The sequence below is a fragment of the Bos javanicus genome, chromosome 10 (genome assembly GCF_032452875.1).
Source record: "Bos javanicus breed banteng chromosome 10, ARS-OSU_banteng_1.0, whole genome shotgun sequence".
NCBI classification, from domain to species: Eukaryota; Metazoa; Chordata; class Mammalia; order Artiodactyla; family Bovidae; genus Bos; species Bos javanicus.
The window spans coordinates 83788202-83804801 of record NC_083877.1 but is presented as its reverse complement, the minus strand read 5'-3'; the positions used below and the strand labels follow the sequence as shown (position 1 = coordinate 83804801).

The 16600-nt window shown below is 48.3% G+C and overlaps 1 protein-coding gene across 6 annotated transcripts in view; it reads left to right on the top strand.

Moving 5' to 3' along the window:
* Window positions 1-16600, top strand: part of DPF3 (double PHD fingers 3) — a 295203-nt gene that overhangs the window by 154089 nt on the left and 124514 nt on the right. For 5 of the 6 annotated variants that reach the window (XR_009738805.1, XM_061429342.1, XM_061429343.1 and 2 more), the window contains exons 4-5: window positions 2250-2377; window positions 9196-9291. Coding sequence is in view for 5 of the 6 variants with exons in the window: in XM_061429342.1 (XP_061285326.1) it covers window positions 2250-2377; window positions 9196-9291 (224 nt within the window). In the remaining variant the exon portion in view is untranslated. Of the gene's footprint in view, window positions 1-2249; window positions 2378-2485; window positions 3343-9195; window positions 9292-16600 lie in introns of those variants that run through there. The other variant, XM_061429344.1, reaches the window with a different exon arrangement.

Here is a 16600-nt window from a genome sequence, read left to right as displayed (position 1 = left end):
GGGGCCGCAAAGAGTTGGACACGACTAAGCTACTTCACTTCACTTCATTTAGCACTTAATGTCTGTCCTTTTAGATTGTAAACCATGTAAAAGCTGGATTGGTCATTATTTGGCTCATCGCCTGTGTACCTGTTCTAGCACAGTGGTTGTCACATAGCAGGTGCTCAGTAAATGTTTGCAGAATGAATAGATGGGTGAATGAGTTTCAGGGGCGGTTGGCTTGGTGGTAGTGCTTCTTGATAGAAGTGAACCCTCTGCTTGTCTTTTTTGGTAAGAAAAATCCCAAAGACCTTACCTTTCCACAATGTTAGATACTGTTTCTCCTTCCCATCATCATCTCCTGGGGTCTGACCACACGTGCGTGTGAGTTTCTTCAGTTTTGATGGGCTGCCTGAGTGCCCTTCCTTATGGGCTGGTCAGCCTGCATCTGGTTCTAGTGGAAGAGACAGAAGGGGTACGTGGGGTTTCATTTGAGGGAGAATAAAGCCCGAGGGCCTCCCTGGTGGCTCAGACGGTACAGAATCTGCCTGCAGTTCGGGAGACCTGGGTTCCATCCCTGGGTTGGGAAGATCCCCTGGAGGAGGGCATGGCAACCCACTCCAGTATTCTTGCCTGGAGAATCCCCATGGACAGAGGAGCCTGGCGGGCTATAGTCCATCAGGGTCACAGAGAGTTGGACATGGCTGAGCGACTGAGCACACCCATACAAAGCCCAGTGGAACATGGCTTGGTTGTGTTGACTCTTTCCATTTGCTCCCCCAGATCTGCTTTTTGTCCTTCTTTGCACTGCCCTGTGCCCCCAGAAGTTGACCTCAGTGGCTTTCTCAGTGAGGTTCCCTTGACCTTTGGCTTCCGGTTGAGGTTGGCCAACGGAAGGACAGAGCAGGAAGACCAGGGAAGGAGAGAGCAGTTGGGCGTGTGTGCCTGGGTTCTCTGGCCCACAGGCTCACAGAACTCCTACACAAGAGCTTGCCCAGGCTCTCTCTAGGTCTTGCAAACACACTCTCTCTGTCCCTCCAGGAATAGCAATGCTCATAACTCCCTACTGTTAACTCCCCCTGGGTGCTTCCCCATTCCTGTCCCCTCATTCCTGTCCACTTTTCTGTGAATAGTCCCCACACTGGACTCCATACAGATGGGCCATTCGTTGCCCCAACCATTTTCTGGGGCACCTCACCCTTGTGGTCTTGCACCATCTTTCCTGATAGAAGGTTGGGACCATGCGTCTAATTGCAGGGTCTGGGGGTATGAGGTACAGGATCCAAAGAGAGGGTTGGAAGGATATTTTGTGGTTAATCTGAGTGCAATCACCTGTTCCTAAGGTTTCTGTTTTTAGTGAAACAACGACAACAAAACTGATCAGAAGACCTCCACCCATCCTCTGGGTAGGAGATGGGAGGACTTCTCGAGAAAGGGGGTTCAGTGTCTCTCTCTGGTTTCTCTCATGGGCAGGGCTGGCTCTGGTTGCCACTGCTCAGGTGGCCCCATGACCTCCAGCCCCAGGAAGCCAATCAAACTCTGATGTCTTCAGAACACACGGCCCAACGTGCGGGCACTGCAGCTCCTGGCTGCTGATTGGGGGCCTGTTAGGCATCCGCTCTTTCATTCTGTTTCTTCCCTGGGCTTCAGAGGCCTTTACTTCCCCGGTGAGTTGATTAGAACAGCCTCTCTGAGGTTGAAATAGCTTTTCACGGAGCAGACTGGAGCTGGGCAGCCAGCATGGCCGCGGGGAGGTCATGGAGTTGACAGATGAGAGTTGGCATGGAGGGAGAGGATAATAAGACTTGAGGCCAACACTGGTGCACCGCTTTAGAGTTTTCAAAGTGCTTCAATGTGAAGGAACACATTTGTGCTCCACAAAATGGCCTGGTGGGGGTGCTGGGCATTGTCATCCTCACTTTGTAGATGTGCAAAAAAGGGCTGGGGGTGGTCCTTGAGAGCCTTGCCCAAAGTCACAGGGTCGGAGAGTGGCAGAAGCAGGACAGAGACCCTGCCCATCTGACCCTGTGTCCATCAGGTGCCCCTCCTACCCAGCCTCCGCTGTCTCTGAGGGAGCAGGCAGGGCTGGGCTCTGACTAGGAGACTGGGAACTGGAGATGGAAAAGCCGGACCCAACTCCAGTGTTTGCGTTCGACCAGGGGGAGAGCACGAAGGCCGCCTCAAGTCCTTCTCAGATGCTGCGGCTCCTGCTTGCCCCCCTCCTGTCCCTCCTGTCCTGAGTGGGCTGACGCTGCCTTTCTATTTTTCAGAAGTGGAGCTGCCCCTGAAGAAGGATGGGTTCACCTCAGAAAGCACCACCCTGGAAGCCCTGCTCCGCGGTGAGGGGGTGGAGAAGAAGGTGGACGCCAGGGAGGAGGAGAACATCCAGGAAATACAGGTATTTCTGTGCTTGTGGGGTAGCGGGGGCCAGCGGGGGAGGCGGTGAGCCCGAGCATCACCGCCCTGCCTCCAGAACTGCAGTCCCAAGTTGGGGCCTCCTCTCCAGGGCCAGGACCGCGTCTCCACTGCTCCGAGGCACCGTGGCTGGGAAGCTGGCCTCTGTCTCCCTGTTCATCCACTCAAAATGGAGTTTGGGAGCCTGTGTGTGCCAGGCACTGTGCTAGGCCCTGGGGACACAGTGATGAGCAAGACTGACCGAGTCCTCACCATGGCAGGGCGCCAGCAGCAGAAAGCTTGGGTGGATGGCAGCCAGCCTCCCAGGGAGCTCCCCCCCAACCCCTGCCTCACTCCCTATCCTCCTCCGCTCTAGTTCACTGGCTGCCTTGTCCTTCCCCAGCCCGCCACTGCTCCTTCAAGGCCAGTTTAGAAGTCTCGCCGCCCCCTGCCTGGTGGGGTTGGTGGCTCCTGTCCCCGTGCGTCCACCAACCGCTGTGCACAGCCCAGCTAAGGCTGTCACCAGGCAGGGTCACCAGGCAGCCTTAAAATGGTGCACTCTGTTTCTTTATGTTTCTTGAGTCTCCATTGTTGGCACAGCAAATTGTAATAATATTAATACAAATATGAAATACTAGTGTTTAATAATTAAGCATAATGAGATTATTAAAATTAAATCACATTTATACTTTGCATTAAAATTTGATGTTTTATGTTGTACATGTATATGGCTATAAAATTACATCTTTATTATTAATTTTGCATTCAATTTAATATTTATGTATTAATTTATTAGCATGGTAATTAAATGACTACCAGTTACATGTTTGGTCTGCTTTGTAAGGACCGCCAGCATGCGGATTCTGTCCAGTTGGGGACGGGGCCTTCGTGTTCACCACTGTACCCTTGGGGCCTTGCATGAGTCCAGCGGAGTTAGGTCACAATAAAGGCATTGAATGAGTCCATGAACGTGGCCTCCTCTGCCATTCCTGCTTTCAGATAAATATGTGCTAAGTCGCTTCAGTTGTGTCTGACTCTTTGCAGACCCTATGGACTGTGGCCCGCCAGGCTCCTCTGTCCATGGGATTCTCCAGGCAAGAATACTGGAGTGAACTGCCATTTCCTTCTCCAGGGGATCTTCCAGCCTCAGGAATCAAATCCGTGTCTTAAGTCTTCTGCATTGGCAGACCGGTTCTTTACCACTAGCGCCACCTGGGAAGCCCCAAAAGAGAACAGGCTCTGTTCTATCTAGAGCCTGAGCAATTAATCACCAGGCTCCTCTGTCCATTGAATTCTCCAGGCAAGAATACTGGATGGTCGAGTCTCTTCTGATTGGTCGTCACAGCATGGCTTCTCAGAGTTACAGCCCTACTACAGATCCTTATTGATGCAAAACTTTATTTGTCTGACACACCTTGGAGTCATCTTCAACCCTGTCTTTCTCCCACACCCAGTATGCGTTCATCAGGTGTCCTATCCACTGCTCCCTTAAGGCAAATCCAGAGAGTAGCTCTTCTCCCCATATGTCCTGCTGCTACCCTGGTCCAGGCTCTCGCACCTCCTGTCTGAACTGTTGCTGTTGGTTTCTGAGTAGCCCCTGCTGATGACTGACGGGGGCCTTCCTTGTGTGCAGAGCCCTGCACTGGCCCCTGTTCTCCCGAGTAAAAGTCATGTCCTGTCCCCTCCCTCTGACTCGCTGCTTCCTCTGCAGGCTCACTGGGCTCCAGGCACCCCGATCTTTCGCTACTCACTCTTACACCAGGCACGCTGCACCTCTGGCTGTGCTCTGGCTGCTTCCTCTGCCTGCCAAGTCCTCTCCCCAGAAGTCTGCTCGGCTCTCACCCTCACCTTCTTCAAGTTCAGCCCCTGTCTCTTCTGCTCTGTGAAGTTTCGCCTGACCGCTGAATGTAATACCACATCCTGTGTCCTCCCCAGCCCCCAGCAGTCCCCATTCTCTTACTCTGCTTTCCTTTTCTTTCCCCCCAAGGGTTTATCATCTAACATAACTTACAGTTTACTAATTTATTATCCTATTGTTTGTTTTCTGTTTTTGTTTCCAACAGAATGTAAACTCTTCGAGGGCAGAAATCTCTTGTCTATCTTGTCTGCACCTCTTTTGTATCTCAAAGCCTAAACAGTGTCTGGCACATAGTAGTTCAATTCCGTTCAGTTCAGTCGCTCAGTCGTGTCTGACTCTCTGCGACCCCATGGACTGCAGTAGACGCACAATAAATATTCATTGCGTGGATGCACGAGTGAACAGATTCCTGTGAGTTGCCATCCCCTGTCCATCCCCTCTCCATGTCCTGCTTTGATAGCTGACCTTTCACCCCCAAATGCAACTCTGCTTGTACCACACCCTTGTTTAAAAAACTTGGCCTAACACGCTTTTGTTTCCTGCTAAATAAATGCAAAATGATGAGTGTGATCTTCTTGGGCCTCCTCTCTTGGCTCCTAACCTAGTTTTCAGGCTTATTTCCCACGATTCCTTTACTCCTTCTGTTCTCCAGCCTTCTTCCCTCCGTGCCTCTGGTCATGCTGTGCCCTTTATCTGGCGAGCCTTTTCTTCCATCGCCACGTGTACAAATTCCTCCCATCTATTAGGCTCGGCCCCAATAGCACCTTCCCCGTGAAGCCTTTCTTGATCACACCCACCCCCTAGTTCTCTTTTTACCCCTGGCATTTAGAGCACCTAGTATTTTCTTTTTCTTCCTCTGCTTTTTTCACTCTTCATGTATTATACCCCATTTTTTGGACTTTTAGGTCTTTGAAGTCACTGTCTGTCCCATCTGTAATGCCGGTTAAGAGTATTTTTGCACAGTTAGTGTAATTTGACCAAGTCAGTGAGAGGGACAGAGCCATTGCCCAGAAGTCTTGATGCTCCAGTGATAGGCAGCCCTTTCTTTTTGAGCTGGAGATGAGTGTGAGTCCTTCTCGGGCAGCATCAGGCCAGTGTGCAGGTTGTCATTGTTGAATCATCACCATCGTCCTCATCCCTGATGTAAACTGAAAGCCTACTGTGTGCAGAGCACAGGGCTGCCATCCGCTGTGCTAGAAGCCAAAACCAGGTCCAAAAGCCAGATGCGTGTACATGTTTTTATTGACTTTGATTGTTAAAATAAAGTATGCATGTGGCAAAGGAACCGTTTTGTTCATTTTCCTTTCTTTCATTCATTCCACCAAAATTTATTGAAGGCCTCCTCTGAGCAGGCATTGTGCTGGGTTCTGGGCAAACAGGGAAACCAAGGAGAGACCTGTCCCCACCTCTCGTGCTTGTGTTCTAGTGTGACGTATAGATGGAAAGCAAGTAAATGAGTCAAACAGCTGCCTTTCAGGATAAGCGCCATGAAAAGAACAGAGCGCCAAGGCTCCGTCTAAAGGAGGGACAGATTCTAGGTGGTGTCCTAAGGCAGACAAGGGCTCTCCCCCAGTCCTGTGGGAGGAGGAGGTGTCAGCAAAACGAGGGACCTGTGGAAGGGCTTTCTGGGAGGAGGAATGGTGCTCTTGAAGTTCTCATGATAGATCTGAGCTCATTGCATTGAAAAAACAGAGGCTGGTGCAGCTGGAGCAGGGTGCCAGGGAGGGAAGGGCCCAGGATGGGGCTGGAGAGGCGGGCAGGGCCAGACCTGGAAGAGACTCATGATTTCATGGGACATGAAAAAACAATCCATTCGAGGGGTTTTAACCAGGGCAGTGAATTTGTGTTTCCTGAAGACCTGTCTGGCTGCTGTGTGGAAAGGAGACTGGATGCAGGGCCTGCAGTGGAAGGAGGGAAATCAACTAGGAGAATTTTGCACTGTTCCAACCAGTGATACTGGAGTCTTTAAAGAAGAATTCCTCTGAAATGCAAAAAAAAAAAAAAAAAAAAAAATTCCTCCTTTTTAAATAAAGCCAAAAAGCACAATCACAAATGATCATTACCATCTCTGTAAACATTGTTTAGAGTCTCAGGGAGAAAAGTTATTTGAAAATGTGTTTGTTTTCCAAGTAATACCCTTGGCCAGGGAATGTAGGTATGTCATGGGGGGTGAGCTGCGTCCCTAGCTGGACACAACTGCCCTGCTCTCCTGGTACAGGATGCCCCCTCTGCTTCCTGAGCTCTGAATACGAGTTCTGTTTGTGAAGAGCTCCTGGCTCCTCCTGTGCTTTCTGGTGTCAGGGCCACGTTGCAGGAAACGCAGAAGCACGGGAAACGCCGCTGTCACATGTGAGGCCCGAAGCTCAGACCAGAGGTTCTAGAGATGCAGGGAGGCTGATGGGAAGAGGGAGGGAGAAGTCAGTTTCCTCCCAGATGTTGAGACTGTGCAGTGTGTCTGGGGACAAGTGCAACTGCCCTCCCCAGCTTTTGCCTTCTAACCCAGAGTCTATATGGTGGGTAATAAACACCTTCATAATAAAACAAATTCGAATGGAGTCAGAATTGCACTGAGATGCCAGAGGCAATGACCTTTAAAGTCAAGACACTCAGAACTTACCATGATTAAATGACTTTCAACACCCAGAAAGTTTGCAAGGTGGCTCTACAAACAGCAAGAGCACATCTTGTGTTTATGCTACATCTTTTCACTGAAGGCTGCAGAGCACCTGACTTGTCACTGTCCCACCGGTCTTCCCCCTGATGGTTCAGGAAGCCAAGGCGCAGAGAGGCTGGGTTGCTTGCGCTGGGCTGAGACCAGCATCCCCGAGCCGCGGGCCAGAGATTGTGTCCAGTTGCTGCTGCTGCTGCTCTGAAGGTGTAAGGTTGGCTCAGAGAGCCTCAGTGCTATCAGCTGACGGTTTCCCATATGAACCTGGTAGCGAAGCCAGAGACGGATTTACTATACCTGTTTTGAGTTCTTTGGGAGATTTGGTTAATTAGCAATATCCTGACCACAGTGATGGAAATGGAACACTCTGACAAGAAGGCAGTGGGAGAAGGTCACTGGAAATTCACCCCTGGGCTTCCTGCATTGAGGGCAAGCCAAGGGCATGGCCCAGGAGGCCACCTGAACAGTGATGGTGACACTAGAAATCAGTACCGTGCATGCTGCCTTCTAAGCCTTTTCATAGCTTGTGTGATTGTCGCACCATCACCACAGGATGGGTGGATGCTGGTGTCCTGTATACCTTGGCGCCGCCCACCTTTCCAGCATCGTCTTTTGCCAGTCTCCCTGAGCCGCTGAGCGCTGGTCACACTGGCCTCCTCGTGCTCCCTGGACAAGCTGTGCTCACCTCCCTGCTTCTGGGCCTCTGCTCATGCTGATGCCTCTGCCTGGAATACTTTCCCTTCTCTTCTGCTCTTGGTCCTTGTTCCCAAGGTTAGTCCCTGTTCATCCTTTACGTCTCAACACCCTTTGTTCACTTCCCCAGGTGAGCCCTACCTGACCTCAGATAAGGTAAAGTTTCTTTCTAACAGCCTCTCACAGCGCCTTGAACTTGTTTGCCGCTGTTTTCATAGCAGTTATAATTATATGATTATGTATGCTGTTTGAATCTGTCTTCCCTGCATTAGGCTGGGGAGTCCACTGGGGCCAGGTCTGTAGCCACACTGTGGCTGATCTAGGACAGCTCCTACCATGCAGTCAGCCCTAGATAAATGTCTGTTGATTGACTGAATGAATGAGTCCTATTTTGTAACTGGGGAAACTGAGGCATGAAGCAATGATGACTCTCCCAGGGTCACACAATCAGCTTACAAAGAAGCTCCTAGGACCCCTGACATGGAATCCATGGGCTCCCCTTCCCCTTATCCCACTTCTACCCTGGGGGAGGGGAGGCTGGTCCTCTGCCATAGTCTCTTATCCCTCCCTTAAACCCGGAGATACAGGTTTCCATTTTCTTGTCTCCCACCAAGTGAGTGAGGTGCTCAGGTCCTCTAAGAAGTATCATAATATGCCTTGGAATTCTCAGACACAAGAGCTAGGAGAGAAATGGAAACACTGAGCTGATGAACCTGACCTTGCTTTGGTTGTGGATTCTGCTACATAATCTTGAGCAGTCGAAACTGTTTTCAGCCTCAGTTTGTTTACCTGTAAGATGGAAGTTGGCTTCTCTGCTGCAGTATGACTTGCAGGGCTGTTGGAGAGAGAGAATTAAATTGAAGCTCTATTACAAGTGCTGTAATGACAATCCAATTCTCTTAAAAGAAATAACAATGGGAGATGAGGAATAACACATGCATGTCAAATTCTGGTCAGATGGATAGGAAGTTACTTGTTTTCATCAAACTAGGCAGCATTCCAGAATGCCAGGGAAAGGAGAGACGTATTTTCATATCTTTGAGGTGGCCCTTGAGGGACAAAAGGAAAATTACATTAAAGTAAGCTTTAGGAAAAGCCCCTGATGCTGGGAAAGATTGAAGGCAGGAGGAGAAGGGGAGGACAGAGGATGAGATGGTTGGATGGCATGACCAACTCAATGGACATGAGTTTGAGTAAGCTCCAGGAGTTGGTGACAGACAGGGAAGCCTGGAGTGCTACAGTCCATGGGGTCGCAAAGAGTTGGACACGACTGAGTGACTGAACTGAACTGAAGTTTTGACCAGACATCTTGGGCCTACATAGAAGAGTACCCTTACTAGAGTATTCTCTTTTTAGAAAACACTTTGTGGGCAAAAAGTGTTGAAAAGGTCGGTATTCTGGGAGGACTTGGCTGGAAGGGTCTGGGAGAGAGAGTCGGTACACAGGAGCTCCAACTCCTGGCCAGTGTTTTGGAGGCCGAGCCACGGCAGCATCTTCACTGTGCTAAAAATAACAACAAAACACAACCCCCTCCTCGTTACCCTCTGAGGATCTTCTCCTTTGTGCTTCATTTCTCAATGCTTCTATTTTCTTCTTATTTCAGAGGGTTTTAGAAAATGATGAAAATGTAGAAGAAGGGAATGAAGAAGAGGATTTAGAAGAGGATATTCCCAAGCGGAAGAATCGGACCAGAGGACGGGTAAGCTGGGGATGCCAGGAGGGAGGGAAGAGATCAGGGAGGTGGGGGGTCTGTCAGACAACTGGACCCCAGATTCAGAACCCAGCTGCAGCTGGATAGAGAGTGTATCCATGGTCTTCCTCACAGAACACTCGGAGAGGAAACCGCCAGAAGAGCTCTGGTCCCAGGTGGTAACCTTCCAGAGTTTAGAGCTGGCTAGAGGGAGAGATGGAGAAGGCAATGGCAACCCACTCCAGTACTCTTGCCTGGAAAATCCCATGGATGGAGGAGCCTGGTGGGCTGCAGTCCATGGGGTCGAGAAGAGTCGGACACGACTGAGTGACTTCACTTTCACTTTTCACTTTCATGCATTGGAGAAGGAAATGGCAACCCACTCCAGTGTTCTTGCCTGGAGAATCCCAGGGACGGGGGAGCCTGGTGGGCTGCCGTCTATGGGGTCGCACAGAGTCGGGCACGACTGAAGCGACTTAGCAGCAGCAGCAACAGAGGGAGAGAAGTGGCAGAGGGCACAGAGAGGGGATGGGGAGGGTGAGAGTGAGGTATGGGCGAGGGTAGAAGATGAGGAGAGTGTGACTGCCGGCCCCATTCCTCAGTCGTAGAAGAAGGCTGAAAGTGTCCTGTCCCTAGGGCTGTCCCAGTCTCACAGGTACTGCTTTGGCATACCTTTCACCAGGCAGAGAGCAGAAGCATACTGGGAAAGCATGGCGGGGCCATAGCTGATGGCAGCTGTGGTAAGAGTTTTGGAGGTGTGTGGGCCTGGAATGTGGCAAGAAAAGGCCAGAAGCCTGAGGAATAGCAGATGGGAAATCCATGGTGGACGGAATAAAAATATGAGGCTGACCCTTGGGGGGAGGGAGCCAAATGTGAGTGGCGCTCTCAGGCGTTTGGGGTGGTCCTCCAGAGTCCTCATGCTCAAGGCCTGAGGGGTTGTCTGTGGTCATCTTCAGGGGTCTGCAGGAGTATCTGAAAATAACCCGGTGGAGCAGGTGTTGTGGGGAGGGGCTGCCACTTTCCGTCTGGAGAATTAGTGCTCTGAGGCCAGTCTGGCTCCTTCAGGCTCTGCACGGATGGTAACTCCTTCCCCGGATGAGAGGCTGGTCCTAGATGTCCTCTGGGCTTGGGTCAAGTGGTGATTATGGCAAGGCTCTCTATTCCCTGTGGCTCTTGAGTCTGAGCACACATCAGAATCACCGCGAGAGCCTATCGAAATGCAAATTTGCAGGACCCACTCCCAGAAGTTGTGATTTAGGAGGTCCAGGGTTGGGCCTGGAAGGCTGTATTGTAAGCAGGTTCCTAGGTGACTGGTGCAGGCTGCCCAGCAGTGCCCACTCTGAGCTACGGTGCTCTGACCTGGACAGGAGCTGGAATTTCTCAGTCTGGACAGGGCCACCTGCTGATGCCACAGCTCAGCTTCCTCCATGATCAATGCTTGGACATTCTTGTTTAATCTTTTCTTTGCTCCCACTTTCGGCTGGTTTGTAAGTTTGTTTTTTTCTGTGTAGTTTTTTTTTTTTTTTTGTATATGGGTTATTTCAATGCAAGTCCTAGATGTTTTGTTTTGTTTTGTTTTGTTTTCATTTAACCTGTGCCATATCTTAATGTATATCTCTAACAGGCATCATTATCACACCTAATAAAAATAACTATTCTAATATCCTCCACCTTCCCTGGTGGCTCAGTCGGTAAAGAATCTTCCTGCAATGCAAGAGACCTGAGTTTGACTCCTGGTCAGGAAGATCTCCTGGAGAAGGGAATGGCTGTCCACTCCAGTATTCTTGCCTGGAGAATTCCATGCACAGAGGAGCCTGGTAGGCTACAGACCGTGGGATCACAAGAGTCGGACATGAATTAGTGACTAAACCACCACCATTCTGGTATCCAGTCCCTGATCATTTCCCCCTGATTTTCTCAAAATCGGCTTTGGCAGTTTGAAACTTGCCTTTTGCATTCTATAACATACTTCTTCCTTGCTATTTCCTGTCACATACATACTTTTTTTCACCTCCATGCCATTTATTTGTTGAAGAACTTGGGTGGTTGGTCTTGTAGAATTTTTCATATTCTAGAGTTGGCAGACTGGTGGTATCTAATGTGTCCCTGGATCCACTTTATTTCCTGAAAACTAGTGTTTTGATGAGAGACAATTAGATTGTGGATATTCGTGTGTGTGTGTATGTAAATACCTTTTTGGTGGGGCTAGATTCTTTCGTAGGAGTGATGTGTGTTTCTTATTGCTTCACATCTGGAGGCGTATGCTGTCCACTGGTTCTGATTTCAGTGGTGGTAAAACTGATCAGTGAATTTGGATGTTGTCAGCTAGAGCTCTCCTTAGAAAACATGCCTCATCATGTTTTTACCTAGTCTTTTTAGTGGCCACTGATAAATTTGCCTGGACCCATGCCTTCATTGGGGGTTACAAAGTAATGAATGATTGTTAAAGAAGACTTTAGAATGTGGGCTTTCTGGGCCTTTTGTGAACACCAGTTGCTGTATGCCTGCAAGCCGGTTTCCATCCCTTCTCTTAGCCCAAAGCAAACTTACTCTAGTAGATGGTAGACAGTGGTTGTTTTAATATCTCTACTCCCTGAAATCTAGGCATTGAACTTGCAGTCAGCAAATATGAATTGGGTGTCTTCTCTGTAAGAACACCATCAGAAGCAGCAGCAACAGTCATCTGTACTGACTGTATACTTCCTATACATCAGGCAATGACAAGGCTCTTCACAATAAGAACTACCTTACTGAGAGTGATGGTAGGTCCTTTATGCTGCATTCTGTATTTCTTCACTGTCCACTGGCCACCTGTGGCTACCAAACACTTGACATGTTGCTCATGCAAATTGAAATATGCTGTAGATGTAAAATATTCACCAGATTTTGAAGGTGGTAGTTTAGTCGCTCAATCGTGTCCAACTCTTGTGACCCCATGGACCGTAGCCTGCCAGGCTCCTCTGTCCGTGGGATTTCCCAGGCAAGAATACTGGAGTGGGTTGCCATTCCCTTCTCCAAGGGATCTGCCTGACCAAGGATCAAACCCGAGTCTCCTTCACTGCAGGTAGATACTTCACCGATTGAGCTACCAGGGAAGCCATAGATTTCGAAGACATAGTATAAAAAGAACAGAGACCATTTCATTAATGATTTTATATTGATTACATACTGAAATAAAGATATTTTGGATAGATTGGGTTAAATAAAATATACTACTAAAATTAATTTCATCTTTTTCTCTTTTCACTCTTTTCAAAAATTTGGCCATTGGAAAATTTAAAATGGCATGTGACCCCCTTTGTATTTCTCTTGGTCAGCACTGCTTCTTTCTTTTCTATAAGTTGGTATTATTACTTCTGGAGGGGTTAAGAACTTGTTCAAGGTTGTCCAACCCAGTAAGGAAGAAGTGAGGATTTGAACACAGGTCTGTACTTTTCCACTGGGTCATGCATGGCCCAGTGCCCAGCATGTGGCCATTGGCCAGTTTGTTGAATGAATGGTTTAATGATAGGAAAAGAACAAAAAGTCTTATTTGAGCTTTCTGGGAGCTGAGAAAAGGCCTGAACACAGCAAGGGAGCTACATGGGGCCTAGGCTAGCTCTGGGCCCATCCATGCTGGCTGAGGGGCAAATGGCTCTACATTGTGCAGGAACATGGTGGACGTGTCACCCATGGTGGGAACCATGGAAGGACCTAAAAGTTACAGGTGAGCCTGCCTGTGCTGGAATAAGGAGTGGAGACTGCTTCATGCACAACCTCAATGCGGCTACCCTTTAATGTGTATTCAAGCTGCTGCTGGCGCCTGGAGGACAGTCACTCCCGTTTCTGTTGTCAGGACTGAGATGCAGTCTAAGGCTTTCTAAGTGTGCGGTCCCTGGGCTTCAGCATCAGTGCCACCTGGGGGCTCATTAGAAATGCAGATGCCAGACTCCACCCCATGGGGCTGAATTGGAGTCTGCACTCTAACAAGACCCCCAGATGCTCTGTGTGTTCATAGAAGTCAGGGCTGAGGTAGTGATGGCAAGAACAGTCTCTACCTTGTCTGAACTCTGAGTTCAAATCCTAGCTCTACCACTTACTAGAGTTTGGGTCAATTATGTAACCCCTGTGACCTTGACCAAATAATGTAAGTACTGTGGGTCTCAGTTTCTTCATCATGAAAATTGAGTTAGTAATTCACAACTGATTTTGAGTGCTTAATAAAGGTGATATATTATTAGGAGAGGACAAGCAAAGGGAATAGCTCTCTGACTTTGACAATGGAGATTCCCTGAGAGGTGAGGGAAATTTAGGCCCAACAATTAATAATTGGCCCTAGTCTTTGGTAGCTTTAATGCAACAATAAGCCCTACTATAAGTCCATGGTAACTTTAGCCCAACAATTAAAGCTCTTTAAAATTCATGAAATTCCTTTGAGTCATCCACGTGAGTGTTATCAATCAGTTGATCAATCAGTAAGTGTTTATGATGCAGAATGGTGTAGTCCAGTGCTTCTCAAACTTTAATGTGCATATAAAGCACCTGGTGATATTGTTCCAGCGTAAATTCTGATGCCGTAGGTCTGGTGGGTGGCGACTGAGATCTTGCTCAATTAGCAGTATCCCAGATGATGTCAGTGCTGCTGCTCTGAGCACTGCACTTTAATAGCAAGAGTGTAGAACAGTAGTTCTCAATATTTATTTGGTCTCAGGGATTCTTTACTCAAAAATCACTGAGAGCCCCCAAAGCTGTTGTTCTGGTGGCTCATAACCAGTGATATGTCCCATGTTAGAAACAAACAGAAAAATGTTAAACTTAAAGAGTACACAAGCGCATAGACTGATGACATCATTGTGCGGTGTAGCCCCTGGAAAACGCCACTGTGCACTTGTGGGAGGATGAGAGTGAAAACTTTCAAATAACACTTTGGTACTATTACAAAAATAGTTTTGACATCAGAGACTCCCTGAAAGGGTCTCAGCGACTCCCAAAGATCCTTGGACCACGATTTGAGGACAACTGGTATAGAGCCACTAACTCTCTGCTTGGGACTGAGTCTATCCTAGTTGAGAATCTTTTAGTTGTAGAAAACTCAACAAGTTAAGCAAAAATGGGAAGTATTTGAAAAGCTGCTGAGCTATTGCCCGAGATTTGAGCAATTTTGGAAGATTCAGGAAGGACCAGAAAGTGGCAGGGATTTAGGACAGGGAAAAAGTAAGGAACCCAGGCAGTTTCTGGTCTTTATTCCTTCCTCCTTTAGTCTTCTCTTACAAGATTGCCTCTTCTGCTTCTCTGTGCATGTGGCCCCATAGTTCCTGAATTTATGGGTCCCTAGTTCAAGTGACCTGTACTAACTAGAGTCACTATTGTCCAATTTGAAGTCTGTTGGAGGTAGAATCTGATTGGCCCAGCTTGGGTCATGTGTCTACTTCTGATCAGCCAATCAACAGTAGCCAGTGGGGCAGGGTCGTGTGGTGCAATCAGGCTGCCATGGCCCACCAGTGTGTGAATGGGAGGTGGAGTGGGGAGGAGTGGAGTGAGATGGGCAGTTCTCAGAGGGGGAGGGTGGTTTTTTTGGACATCAGTCTTCTGTAACAGATTCTGGAAACCTGGGCGTCCGTCTTCCACATAGGCTCTGTGACTATGGGCAAGTCATGAGCCTTTTCTGAACCTGTTTCTTCAAGTACCAAATGGGAATGATATTAGTCGGTTAAACTCAGATGGTATTGTAGGAATTAACTGAGGTGATATATAAGAAAGAACTTTGGTTGCTGTGTGCCCTGCATAGTACTAAGTGTCAGGGGTTATAATAAAATATGGAGTGTCATCTTTGCTCTCCGGGACCTTGGAATTAAATTGAGGAGAAAATGCTAATAGTCATGATACAATTAGAATGCAGCAGGCTTCTGACTGTGCACTTACCAAATGCAATAAGAGTTCAGAGGAAAGAGAAATCAACTGGGGAAGGACGGGAAATAATTTATTGAGTACTTCCTGTAGACCTAGTATTGTGCCTTGTGGTTTCACACCCCCTTATTAGCTCTGTAACAACTCTGCAATAAAGATGCTGCTCTGCCCACTTTACAGCTGAGAAAACTGACACTTAGACAAGTAACTTGTCCAAAAACACATGCTAGTGTTTAAAGATATGTCCGTCTGACTTTAAAACTGATGCTTTACTCCTTAGTGTGGCAAGGGGAAGATTCTTGGAGGAGTGGCATGTTAACAAGGCTAAAGCGTGGACCAGATATGGCTGGGCAGAGTAGGGGCTGATCCATGACAGGGATCAATCAAAACAAAGACTGGGATGTAGCATGAGCATGAGGTGATTGTGGTGGGGTTGGTATTAGGATATCCTTGGATAAATCAGTAGACTTCGGATGGCTGTGACTGAGTATGTGATTGAATGAATGACCATGGGCTCCTGTCCTTTTCTTCTTTTGTCTCATGAGTCTGAGTATCATGCAGGATGCATTGGGTAGGGCAACACAGAGGCAGAACCCTAGCTGGTGAGTTCTTTGAGCAGCTCAAGGGTTAATTGATGCCCCTGGATTAAGATATGGAGTAAAAGGGAAACGCAAAGGCTAAGATGTCCTTTGAAGGAAGACAATACCAGGTGGATACAGAGAATGAAGGAGAACCAAAGACAATTAACTTACTGACTGGCTGGTGGACCGATTCATTTATTCAGCAAACATTTATTAAGTGCTGTTTAGGTGGCTGGCCCTGTGCCAGGTTCCAAGTATAATGGTGGCCCAAATAGTGCATTTTCCACACTTATGTGGGGGAAACAGAAAACCAGCAAGTACACCAACAAATACATAGTATAACATTGTGTGTGCGTGCTTAGTTGCTCAGTCATGTCTACCTCTTTGTGAGCCCTTGGACTGTAACCTGCCAGGCTTCTCTGTCCATGTGATTTTCCAGGCAAGAATACTGGCGAAAAGTGAAGTGAAAGTGAAAGTCGCTCAGTCGTGTCCAACTCTTTGTGACCCCATGGACTATAGAGTCTATGGAATTCTCGAGGCCAGAATACTGGAGTGGGTAGCCTTTCCCTTCTCCAGAGGATCTTCCCAACCCAGGGAATGAACCCAGGTCTCCCACATTGTATGCAGATTTATTGCCAGCTGAGCCGCCAGGGAAGCCCAAGAATACTGGAGTGGGTGGCCTATCCTTTCTTCTCCAGCAAATTTTCCCAATGCAGGAATCAAACCAGGGTCTCCTGTGTGTTGCAGGTGGATTCTTTACCAACTGAGCTACCAGGGAAGCCTTTAAGAATACTGGTAGTCATTCCCTTCATCCAGGGGATCTTCCCGGCCCAGGGATTGAACCTGGATCT